Source organism: Daucus carota, chromosome 8 (assembly GCF_001625215.2).
Source record: "Daucus carota subsp. sativus chromosome 8, DH1 v3.0, whole genome shotgun sequence".
NCBI classification, from domain to species: Eukaryota; Viridiplantae; Streptophyta; class Magnoliopsida; order Apiales; family Apiaceae; genus Daucus; species Daucus carota.
In genome coordinates this window covers 16548983-16562974 of record NC_030388.2, presented here as the reverse complement: position 1 = coordinate 16562974, position 13992 = coordinate 16548983, and the positions used below count along the sequence as shown (strand labels likewise).

The 13992-nt window shown below is 33.0% G+C and overlaps 1 protein-coding gene across 1 annotated transcript in view; it reads right to left on the bottom strand.

The window, feature by feature from the left end:
* Window positions 1-10563, bottom strand: part of LOC108197991 (F-box/LRR-repeat protein At4g14103) — a 29108-nt gene extending 18545 nt beyond the window's left edge. Inside the window, exon 1 of the mRNA XM_064082905.1 lies at window positions 10436-10563. Within this exon, the coding sequence (XP_063938975.1) occupies window positions 10436-10484 (49 nt within the window). The 5' untranslated portion in view covers window positions 10485-10563. The remainder of the gene's footprint in view (window positions 1-10435) is intronic.
* Between the last annotated feature and the right edge of the window lie 3429 nt (window positions 10564-13992).

The window sequence follows — 13992 nt, the reverse complement described above, 5'->3', positions numbered from 1 at the left end:
TGGAGGTGGAGATGGAGGTGGTGGTTATGGAGGGGGCGGGCGGCATAGAGGTGGTAGTGGTTATGAAGGAGGCGACGACGGAGGTGGTGGCGGTGGAGATGGGGTTGGTGAAGATGGAGGTGGGTTTGGTGAAGATGAAGATGAAGATGGGGTTGTTTAAGAACTTAGTGATATTTGCTTTAGGATTTAGTGATATTTCAGTTTGGTTTTTAATTTCTAGGATAAGGAGGTTTCTATTGGAGTAAGACTCTATATATATATATAGGCTCATGATCAAATAGAAACCACTCTTAAAATAAAAACTAGAAACCAGTTTCCCTACCACTATTTATAACTACGGGTATCACTAATTTATACTGCACTAATCACTGTTTTTATACAGTATGTAAACAACGATTTTTATTATCAAAATTGAGAAAATCTACTTACCTAAATTATTGATAATCGATTATAGATAATTAATTTTATTCGTAGGAAGGTTCTTGGTGGTAGGAAGCCGCAAGAGAAGTTGTAAGATGATGGTAAGTAGTCGTTAGTTTTGTAAGTTATGACGGAAAGTGTATATGACTATTGGTGATGATAGACAATGGGGGCAAGTCATAGAAACGTTTGGTAATGGTGGTAAGAGGTCTATTATTACGATTTGGGTGAAGATGATAGTCATATACGTTGCAGATATGTGTATATATATATTTATATTCGCGAGATATGCTATATATAAATTAGTGATATGTTATGTACAAATTAGTGATTTCTGTAGTTAAAAATAGTGATAAAAAACTGTCCAGAAACTGGTTTTTAGTTTTTAGGCTAATTTGGTTTCTATTGGAGTAGGACTCTATATATATATATATATAGAGTCTTACTCTAATAGAAACCTCCTTATCCTAAAAACTAAAAACCCATCTTAAATATCACTGAATTCTAAAGCACATATCACCAATACATACACTTTCTTCTCCATCTTCCCTGCCATCTCCATCTTCACCTCCACCTCCATCTCTGCCACTTCCACCTCCGCCTCCTCCACCGCCTCCTTCACCTCCACCGATGCCGCCCCCTTTCCTCCGCCTCTTTCACCTCCATTGCCGCCTTTTAATAGCAACCCCAGTTGTCTTCCACGGCTCTGGCGAAGCTACGCCGCCTGAAACCACAACTTCATCCCGTTGTCTACCTCCTCCGCCATCTCAGCTGTCTCATCTGCCGCCCCGCCTCCTCTGCCGCCCTGTTTTTGCCTCGCCCCATCCCTTTTATGCTCCTGCTCTTTCATGTCCACCTCCTCCGTTATCTCCACCATCCTTATCACTCCCTGAATCGATAACAAGCACAGATCTAAGCACAGATCTGGAGTTTTTGCTGACTCTAGAGTTTTTCACTAATTTTTGCAACACATATCACTAAATTCTAAGGAGGATATCACTAAATTGTATTGAGAATATCACTAACTTGTACTGGTTTCTAGTTTTTATTTTAAGAGTGGTTTCCATTTGATCATGAGCCTATACACACACACACACACACACACACACACACACACATATAGGGTACTACTCCACTACAAACCTCTCTTAAAATAAAAACTAAAAATCAAAATAAAAAACTTATAAATCACATCGAAATATATCAAATATGGTATGGAAATTGATTATTGGGAGATTAAGAAAAATACAGTGAGGATTTCAAAAAAAATGAACAGATTGACGGGAAAAATCAAATTAAAAACAGAGAGATTCTGTGGAATCATGTGAGAGGGTACAGGTTTATTGTGTGTGGTGAATTCTAGGGACCATTAGATTAGATTAATCTAATGGCTTAGATTAGTTTGTAGTTTATTTTACTTTTGTTTTGTATTTGATCACTAGCACATATATATACACACACACACACACACACACACACATATATATCACAATAAACTTTACAATAGAATCATGTTATTATTAGTACATACTCCCTCCGTCCCGCCAGGAAGCTTACGTGCACTGTTTGTACGCATTCTGAGGCTCTCATAAAGTATAGTTCTATAACGTATTTTTAATTTTTTTTCTTTTTTTTGAATAAAAGTTTAAACTCCAAACTTTTTTTCAGGATTTTTAAAAAAAATATATATATAATGTAACTATACTTTATAGGAGCCTTAAAATGCGTGTCCAAAAATAACGTAAAGAATCTGGTGGGACGGAGGGAGTATTTATTGTTAAACATTTCAGATAATATTATTGTTCATAATGAAAGTTTAATTAACTAAAAATTAGAATTTAATTCAAATTTTAGATGAGATTTTATATTCGATTCTATAATGTTCTTCTTTTAAGGGTGTTCTTCTTTGAGCAATGGCCTATATATATTTGACGCACAAGTATATGCTGACGTGCCCATTTTTTACAAAGCTGACACATAACCAGTTTGTATCAACACAAACTAACCTTTAAGGGTCAACTGTGAAATAATGTGCAGGTCAACATGGAGCTTCATCAAATATATAATGAAACACATAAAGGCGTGCTATATATTATTATTTTAGTGTTTGAAATGAGTCTGGGTAATTACTTGGGACCTTTTAATGAGATCAGTGGGCACATTGATATAAAACACTGATACAAGTTATTCAATAACAACTTACGAGATATAGAAGTTGATGAATGTGTTCTGTACCAAAACAAACATAATACTCAATGTTATTACGACATTTTTGTATGTAGCAACCAAGTAAATTAGATCCTACTTGTACTCTATAAAAATGGTGCATGATAATGATGCTATTTTTTATAGTTCATTTTTACATCTAGGCTAAATATTGTTCGCATCTCCTTGTAACTCTTCAATTGATTTTGGTCAGTTGAGATAAAAATCATTTTCATCCGATTGATATCATTACATAAATTTTATTAATTAAGAAATAAGGTGCATTATTTAGAATTGGAGGGAGAGAAAAAGGATGATAGGGATAACAAGGTCAAACAAACCAATGATAGTTCAAGACTTATTTAACTTTCAACCCATCAATTTCGGCTTAATACAATATGGACCCAGTAGTTTGGCTAAAAACACTTTGCATCACACAACTTTAAATCCTGCCATATTTTGATCCCGATAAACATCTTTTCGTCTTGTTTAACTGTTAACATTAGTCAATTACAGGAATTTAAGACATTTGAACAAATAATTATGGCAAAAGACCTCATAAATGTATAGAGACTGAATTGAAGTTTGTTTCATAAGGATAACCTCCTATAATTATATTTGTAAGTGTTTTACAATAATTTTTTGAGTAAAAATGTTCTAATTACCCTCAATTGACTACGTTAAGAGTCAAACAAGATAGAAAAGCATTTAAACGGTCCAAAATATGAAGAGATTCAAATTGTTGGATGCAAAGTGTTTTTAGCGAACATACTGGGTTCATAGTGCTTTTAGCCCAAACCTAAGAGATATAAAATGTACATAAGTCATAGTTTAATTATATTTAGCATTGAGAATTCTTGACATCTATAACAATGCTCAATTAGGTTACCTCCTCCATATCAACATCATCCGTGATTTACCCAATCAACATCATCCGTGATTTACCCAAACATTCCAGCTCTGTCAAAGGCGCGTAGTGAAAAACTTTCAACTGTGTTTTCTTCTTCACTCCCCTTCATTAATAATTCGCCTTTTCCACTGCTCTGCAATTTTCTAATATGCTTCTTATAGCTTTTGTTTTCTGATCTCCTCCCTTGCCTCCAAGATTTGTCTTTGCTGATTCTTTTACTTTTAAAGATGCTATTTCCAAAAGCTTATCATTTCAAAGTTTTTCTCTTTAATCTGTTTTGCATCAAAATGGAAGAGGTTTAGGAGAGGGAGATTCAAAAAGGATAGCCAAAAGTTGACGAGGAAAAAACCTAAATATAACAAGTACTACACAAGAAAAGAACCTAAATATAACAAGTACTACACAAGAAAAGAGCCTAAATATAACAATTACGACAACATCTTACAGGTGCTAATATTAAAATGAATGTATAATTTACAAAGAGAAAACCCAAAAGGGAATGGATCAAAAACAAAATGTTGTTAAAACGTTGTGCAAACTTCTTAAAATTGATGGAATTAATTATGCACTAAAAAATTCATGAATATGTATATTTATATATTATAAATATTATGAATCTGAAACTGAGAACTTTCACAGAAAGATATCACGGGGATACGGTGCAAGGGATACAGCAGATATAATAATATTATACACGAGATGTTAGTGATGATAAATTCGTTGACAACTAATCTTACGTTTAGTAAGGAACAACTAAATCTATGGAATCATATGAGATATTTAAAAAGAAATTAAAAGAGAAATAAAGGACAAAAAATAGAGTTACGACTTACGAGGGTAGAGTGAAAGAAAATGAGGGAGCGAAAATTTTTCATGATTAGATTTGTGGGGAGACAAAGTTAAATGGAGAATATAAGATTCCTTCCCAAACTCGGAAGTTTGAGCTCTAACATAAATTTTATAAAATGGGATAAAGAAATGAACTCATCAACATCCACCCCTGATACAGTACAGATTTCATTCCATCCCAATTTATCCACCCCAACCAAACACAACAAAAGAACTTTAGGTTTGGTAAATCAAATGCAATACATAAACATCTAAAACATCCAGAAGACAAGAAGTTAAGTAAAACTTTTATCTTTTAAAAAGTAAATATAAAAATAGAAGAGTGGGGTAAGTGATGACAAAGGAGATCAATCCTAAACTCTAGGACCTCTTTATAATATTACAAGATTTTCATAACACTATCAAAGGGGCACTGGGATACCAATTCTAGTGTAGGTTTATATATCAGCATGGTGAAGAAGAGGATATAACGTAAACTTTTTGATGTATTATTTTTTTGCCAAATTTGATGTATTATTTTAAATCATGTCAATGTGCTTTTATAAAGCTCAATCCAGAACTAAAATATACTTTTTTTTAAAAAAACTTGACTGAAATATATCATCTTTCTAAAAAACCTACGAAAATTCAAAGTTTTTCAAAACTAATTTAAATCTAAACCTAAACTCATTTAACTAATGACTTGGACTACATTGACCATTTATTTAAGTAATTTGAAATTTAAAAACCAAGAATATTAACAGTCTCGCCTACTTGAGTGATTTAACTTGCCATTATAAAAAATATCAGCTTCATGTTCTTCGGGGGAGTCTCGTTTGATTAAACTCATATGTATCCCAAGTTGTCAACATTTGTTGCACTTCATATCAAGTCTCGACAAACACTTGATTTGTGGATAACTTGTTTTTTATTTTTTTGCAATATGTGGGTATGAGCATGTTGGATAGTGCTGTTACCACTTCCTAGACTTTCAACCTTTACCTTAGGAGCAACTTTTGCCTTGGAAGCACCTTCATGTATTCCAAGTTCTCATCCTCTTCTTTTCTTCTTGTTCTTGAGCCTGAGCCTCAAATACATTAATTTATCCTGCCAAAAATATAGTTTACAAATCTTTAGTATCTTCCGGAATACCATGATTGAATCATATGTCTTGCACTCTAACAAGGATATTTTGTACAATCCTTAGGTTCCAAAAATTCCAAAGCCGTACCTAATTGGCGTGACCAAGAAACTATCCTTTATTATCTATCAGTATACTGTTTGATGATATTGGTCTTCCATTTTTGAGGTTTAAACTCCCTAATCAAATCAAGAACTTTGCACACATTAATTATTTTATCTCCTTTAAATTATTGAAGTAATTTAAGTTTTATAACCCAAAATATGATTCAAGTTTTAAACACCTAGAAAGGCTAAAACACAAATTAAATATAGGAAATCACACTCCTGGTATGGGCACCAAGTCAATCCTCAGTCACCCGAGTACCTTTGACGAGATTTTGATATACATATTTTTATTAGATTTATTACATAATATAACTAAATACACTCCTTTCATAATTTAAATCAGAGTTTGAGAGTGATAAATCCAAATTAAGCTCAGTTACTGCATAATAACATTATAATCCTAAATAATAAACATGTCCACGAAAATAAAAACACAAGTCATGATGAAAATTATGGAGTCATCCATATCAATATCATGTTCATCTCCATTTCCTTCTTGTGTATTGCTATTGATTGGAGATCATGGTACACCATAATATTGGTTATTATGGCACCAAGTTTCATTGTTATTACAGCGCCTAGTTAAGCCTGCACCCGAGTAACTTCAGGAAGACTAGTCGCCGACTACTCGTCTTTGTGCTAACAATGATCATGCCGATAAAGTAAAGCCTAGTATCAACATTAGATTAATGAAACACACAAATAGTGATTATATTGCCCCTTTCTAATTGTAACATCTCTAGTTAGCTGTGTATGATAAGCACTTCCTCATTGCTGATTGTTGAGTTCTCTAGACTTTACTGTGTTATGTTTGTAGATACACATCAGGCTGTTTTGACTATACACAGGGTAGCATGACTTTATTTGTGCAATTAAAAAACTTTATATTAACATTTAAATATTTTGGTGTATATCAGTTTAATAACTCCAATTATCTGAACTACAAAACAGCCCCTCAGAGTTCACAAAATTCAGATTAAACTTTGTGAAATATACTGAACAACTCCTGTACTTTTGAAGAAAACAGGCCGTGAACATTTTTAAAACTGCAATTCGAGCAATAGTTCTACACAATGGTTGATGCTGGAGAAGTAAAAGTTGAGGAGGAAAATATAGGAGATTACAAAATTTAGTGGATAGTCACAGACATGCAGGTTTGAGTATGCATACAAATGTAGGAGGCTTGAAAGACAGCCTCCAATTTCAACCTCGGCCTAATGTTGCAGAAAACAAATTAAATACATTAAAAATGAAAAATGCCAAGTTTCATAGGTGATTAAGAAGAGGATGTATTCCTAGTTTGGCTATGTAGTGTTGTCAACTTCATTTACTGGTTTAATGTGGTCAAGGCTAAGAACTGGTTTTCAGTGATGCGAAATTCAGAGAAATTGCTTGTATTTGGTGGGAGCTATACCAAAGATTTTGGTATCATCATGAGGCAAGATGGGAAGACAATAGAGTTGCATTGGTTCGTGAATTTACGCCTGTAGAATAAAAAATAGCGTGCTTTACTTAAATTTACAGAGCTTCTGAAAGAAAGCAGGTCAGTTAAAGGTTCTGTAGTTTGAAAACACAATCTGAGTTTCCTTGCTTGCATCATAATAGTATAGATAAAGTAGCCCATAATAGATGGTTTCTTTTAAAGGATGTTTTAATATTACACATTCAATTGAGGATGAGGATGATTTAAACAGGAGAAACATTTGGAGGAGATCATTTTCTAGCCCGTCAAGGAATGAACATGTTCATTTAGGCCCTATTTAAGGCCAATAAACGGTTTTTAGCAAATATATTTGTGCTCCAGTATTATCTACTCAATTTGGCAACACCGGCAGATGCCTTAATTTTTAATGAATTGGGAGTGGTACATTGGAATGCCCGTCTCCTAAACAAAACAACCTTTCGAAAAGAGTCAATGTGGTAGAAAAGAAAATTATGTTGATTAGTATGTTGAGATGAAGATATAGATGCACCTATCTTGGTGTTCTGAAATAACGCAAAAAATAATCCACCTGTGACCACAGAAACCTATCTTTCACACTAGAGTTACATGTGTCGTAGATTGTGTTCCCTCTACTGGTAGTTGCACAAATGTTGTATCCGCCAATCCTCTTAAAATAATTGGGCTTAATGACGTTTCATCCAAATCCTAATAATTTATCTTGGATTGATGATGCAAAGGTTCAGGGGTTTCTTGGAGGTGCTTGGTTAAATTTTTAGTTAAGAAGTTTAACGACGAGGTTATATGTGATGTTATTCCATTGAAGCTTTCTTAGTTTCTATCATCATTTTGGGACAGCCATGGCTAGTTGAACGAGATGCAATAATACTCAGCACGTGCCAATACATGTACACAGTTGTCAAGGATAATCTTAAATATACCGTTGTTTGCGCTTGTTCTCATTTGTCGTTTATGCATCGTGCTCCTTCTTATTCTATTAACTTAACAAAGTTGAGCTTTTTTGAGCAGGGGAGAACTGAAGTCGGACAAAGCGGCAAGTGAAATAGTAGATGAACAATGTAAGAGACTTTGGAAGCCTAATAAATTTGTTCTTGTTATGTTCTAATGTAGGATACTAATCATTAGTTATCTACTCCATCCGTCCCAAAGAATATGTCTTGTTTGACTTGTATATGTGTTTATTGACTTTTGATGGTCTAGTTGACCATAATTTTGCTAATTTATATATACTAGCCTTAAACCCGTGCGAACAGCCGAGGATATAGTTAGAAATTTCTTATTTGTAATTTAACTTTTAACATCATTTTGTTAGTGTTTTAGTATTAATTAATTGAAGTTTGATTAAAATATATTAATTGATTGATTATATTTTTTCTTAAAAATTTAGAGTTTGCCATATTTTTTATATATTGTAAATTGGTAGTATAAACAATAAATGTTTTTATTATCTATCTGTAAATATTTTTCTAGGGTCATGTTCAAGAGAGAACCATTAGAGAGAGAACCATAGAACCCTTACCTTATTTCTAGTATTAGGTAGGGTTCTGCAGCAGAACTTAAGTATTAGTTAGGGTTCTTCAGCAGAACTTCACATGCAAGAAAATGTCAATATCTATATATTATATTTTAAAATTATTTTTGAAAACACACAACGATGAAAAAATATGAAAAAAAAAACATTTATTTAGATTTAGATCATAAAAATCTATTTAAAATTTAGGGTTCTGCAACAGAACCTTAGTGGTTCTATGGTTCTATTTTAAGGACTGGTTCTCTCTTGAGCGCGACCCTATTTTTCTAATAGTAATTTGTGATAATGTGTTTTTTTATTATTTTTAAATCATATTTTTCATTTTGTAAGAAAAAAGATATTATTTATCATGTATTAGCTTCCTGTTTGTTTTGGAGGAGACAGCATTAGAGTTAAAAAGGTTAAAGTTATCTAATGGTTCGTGTTTGTCTTGAAGTAGAACACACATTAGAACAACCACCATAAACAAGCTGTTAAGGTCTACAACAAATGTCTCAGCAACATATAACTTCGCATTAGGACCCAACTAAAGATGTCCCAATAAAGACGAATAAAGGTGTAATTAATACCTGACAAAAAAAAGAGGTGTAATTAAATTTGTGTGCTCTGCAACTCTAGCCTATTGTTACTATATATGCTAGCTAAGATCCTCATGTAGCTGTATTAGTTTCCTATCTGAAATTTATTATATTCCACAGGATGGTATATTTCCATATATCCTGTCTGACTAAAGAGAGTGATTTATGGCGTTAATTTAGTAATATAGCAAAAAAAAAAAGAAAAAGATGTGATAAAATAACTGAATTAGTAACAAAGCAATGAAATTATTAAATATGACCTGAAAGAGTTCAAGTTCGAATGCTCCTGCTAATTATGTTTTACACTCATGCTTGTATTAAAAGCCGGAAACAATTACAGTCGCGCAGTTTCGAACCCGAGGCAGATTTCGTAAACCATTCACAATTAATTGCAATAAAACAAATATACATAGATGTGTGCGTAGGCACTTTACTATTATCGAGTGTGTTGAACAATGTAGGTAAGCAGGGAAAGGATTGGCGTGGTTGTGGAATACCATTATTTTGTTGTTTTACAGAAGGAACAAATTTTCTTAAGTTAACAGCGCAAATAATCGGTCTCGGCCTCTTGGAGCAGGGAAATTATATTTGGTTGGGCTCCAAAAGTATAGTTAGGCAGAGTGTTAATTCATCAAACAGGTCGAGTGCAAGTGTTGAAACAAAAGCACGTAGAAAAATTCAGAGGTCACCTGTAATTAGAGGTGGCAAAATGTGGTTTTGGTTTGGTTTTGGTTCTTATAAAATGGATTTGGTTTGGATAGATGAACCAAAACCATTTCTAAACCATATATTAATAAATGTGGTTATGGTTTTAGTTTGAATTATGGGTAACTAGTTTAGTAAGTAAAAATAAGTTTTATATAATAAACAAAAGTTAATACACTCAAATCACAATATAATGAATACTAAATATAACAAAAGCATGTGTGAGTGTGTGAGTTGATGGAGTGGTTTAAGCTCTTGGCTTTTCCAAGTAAGGTCATGAGTTCGAATCATGGGATGGGATGTGCATGTGTGATAATTAGCAAAAAGAAAGAAAGAAAAGAAAAGGAACCTTATAGTGTGTGTGGAAAGTTATAAGAAATCTTAAAAGTGAGATCAAATGTGGTTAGAACTATATTTTGTGAGAAATGTGAGACTAAAAACCAAACCAAATCCATTTTTCTAAATGTGATTTCAAATGGATCCAAATTCACAATTTTGGTTTGGTTTGGATTGGTTTAATGGTTTTGCATCCATATTGCCACCTCTACCTGTAATGCATAAAGACGTGGAGAGAAGCAACTGACAAACTCTCAACATTTATAAATCTGCTTCTTTCTTTCACGCTATTTCTTTACTCTGCGCTCTACAAGAGCCCAGCTTCGAAGCCTTTCCCTGTATAACCTAGTTCTCCGTTCAGTTTCCCAAACTAACATACTTTGTTCAATTCTTCCCGAAATGACCTACTTTTTTCAACTCTTCCCAAACTAACCTAGTTTTTTCATATTCTAATATTTGATTATAATTATAAATATACAATATTATTAATATATATATATATATTTACTGAATTAATATTTTAATATTATATTTTCAATAATAAATTAAAATATTAAAATTACAATAATTGATAAATACTTGCTTGAATATAATATACATTGTATTTTTTTTCTATTTTGTTTCGCATATTTATTGTTTGAGCAATTTAAAAAACTTATTTTTGAAGGCATATTGAGAGCTTTAAAAAACATGGTTTGAAATATATTTTTTTCATTTTTTTTCTTCAGTATTCAAACATTAACGTTCTACTTTGGAACAAACTAAAAATCTCGAAAAAATATAATGTGTAGTTATAGTATTTTAAGGTCCGAAAGTGACTAAAAATAAGCCCCAACACATTATATTTTTTGAAATAGACCCCCACTACATTATTGATATCAGATATGATCAAACATAAAATCTAGACAGCCAATAGAAATGAAGATATTGAGATAATGTTTTATCTTTAAAATTTAAAAAAGTAGTGGTTGATATGCATGTAATCTTGACAACCAATCAAAACACTGAACAAAATAACCCTTATCCTATCTCTAAAATGCCTATATATACAAACCAATCTGCAGCAAACCAAACATAGAAAAACAAAACAAGTAAATTTGCAAATGGATAACGAGAGTTTTCTAGATTTGATGGCGAGAACAAATGCAGTGTTTAATTTAAGTGAAGCTGATCATTTAATCTCTCCACACGAGTCCGAGAGTGATGAAACTGATGGTGAAGATGGAGACAATCCCAATTCAGATTCAGCAAGTTCTGAAGGTGAAGAAGGAGACAATCCAAGCACAGCAGTCAGCACACATGTACCTACTGCCCCTTGGTTTTCAACGGAGGCTTTTACCTACAACAATGTCACTGATAATTCAGGTGATTTTTCTAGTGCCTCTAGTGTTAATCCTCTTGGTAGTAGTATTTTTCAAGGTCAGTGTTTTGAAGATAAACAATCTGCTATCGATTCAATTAAGTCTGACCACATAAGGGAGTCTAGAAATTACCGTGTGGTAAAAAGTACTCCAACGTTATATGAAGGAAAATGTGTAGTAGATGACTGTCCATGGAGAATTCGTGTTACTCTAAGAAAGAAATATGGCTTCTTTGAAATCACCAAACTACCTGCTGCGCATACTTGTCTTTTAAGGACAATTGAACGAGATCATCAGAAGCTTAGTTCGAGTCTGATTGCAAGTACTATAAAACAACAAGTAAGGTTCTAATTTTTTTATTTTTTTACTTGATATTTTTGATATGTAGGAGTATATTTTTGATAATTTATTACATGTGATTAGGTCCTGGAGAGTCCATCAATAAAAGTAAATAATATTATGACTCAAATGATAACTATCTACAAGTATCATGTGAGTTATAAGAAGGCATGGCTGGGAAAACAAAAGGCAATCTCAGATGTTTATGGTGATTGGACGACTTCGTACTCCAAACTTCCACAATTGTTAAGTGCATTAATGTACTATAATCCAGGAACTGTTGCTTTAGTTGAAGCTGAAGTTGATGTCGATGCATCTGTTTGTAAACGTGTGTGGTGGTCATTTAAACCAATGATAGAGGGGTGGCAACATGCTCGACCAGTGAAAAAAATCAAAGAACTTAATCCAGGTGCACAGTTGAAGATGTTATGTTGGTTGGCTGGAAATACATCTCAGGTGAGGAAATTTGAAAGAGCAATGAAAAAAATCAAAGAACTTAATCCGGCTGCTGAAGAATGGCTATGAAATATTCCACTAGAGATGTGGACTATGTCCCATGATGGAGGATATCGTTATGGCCAGGCAACAACAAATATGGTTGAAACATATAATGGTCAATTACGATCCGCTCGTCATCTCCCAATCACTTCAATGGTGGAGTACATATATTATTGGAGTGTCAAACTTGTTGCTGAAAGGCGAACTCAAACACTGAACGATCTTCAAAATGGTCATGTATATTGCAAGAATTCGAGAGAGCTCTTTCAAAAGATTGAACAAAAGGCATCTGCACATAAGATTATTCCATACAATCAAGAAAGATGAGTATTTGAAGTGACAACTGCAAGATACAAAACAGATAAGGGATTTTGGAAAGGTGGAAACAAGCATCATATAGATCTCTCTAAAGGATACTGTTCTTGTGGAAAATGGCATAGGTATCACTCTCCTTGTTCTCATATAGTTGCTACTTGTATGACATGTCATCTAGATTGGAAGCAATACATTGAACCATATCATACTCTACCAAAATTATATGAGATGTGGCAACATGAATTCTCCCCAATACCGCATCAATCATATTGGACGTTTCCACTAGCAAATAATTGGGAGAGGTATGGAATGCTCGTACCTAATGAGGATTTGAGGAAGAAGAGGAAGAAAAGGCACAACAAAGGTCAAAGTCAAAGAATTCACACGGAAATGGATAACTCACAGATTGGTAAAACGTGTGGAAAATGTGGACAACAAGGTCACACGAGACGCAGTGCACGTTGTCCTCAAAAAGATCTTTAATGTAATATTTTTAGTATTCTATGTATTGTCAAAAAAATTGTGTATTATATTATTTTTATGGTATTGTAGTGTATTATCAAAAAAATTGTGTATTAGTACTAGAATTATTGTAATTTTAATATTTTAATTTATTATTGAAAATATAATATTCAAAAAATTAATTCAGTAAATATATATATATTAATAATATTGTATATTTATAATTATAACCAAATATTAGAATATGAAAAAACTAGGTTAGTTTGGGAAGAGTTGAAAAAAGTAGGTCATTTTGGGAAGAATTGAACAAAGTAGGTTAGTTTGGGAAAGTGAACGGAGAACTAGGTTAAACACGGAAAGGCTTCCCCAGCTTCTGCTCCCTCAGTCTCAGTCTGCCTAATTTGTTTTTTCTCCCTACCTCTCATTTTTTAATTTTTATATACCTCTCATTTCGCTATATATTTTTTCACTGGTCGAAACATATTTTGACACGCATATAAAATAGTTTCATATTCCCTCCTCCATGTTGGTTGTTTTTTCTTGTCATAAATGATAATACCGTTGTATAAGTATACCAAGATTGGAAGTTATAATATCCGGATGGACAGAGCTTCCTTTATTCAAGAACGTATATATCATCTAATCGAAAGTAAGCAAATACTCCGGATGTAAATAACAAGTACTTATCTAAACTATTGGTAATCGATTATAAATGATCAATTTCAATCGTATGAAGATTCTTGAAAGTAAGAATCTTTAAGAGAAGATTTATGATGGTTGTAAGTAGTCGCTAG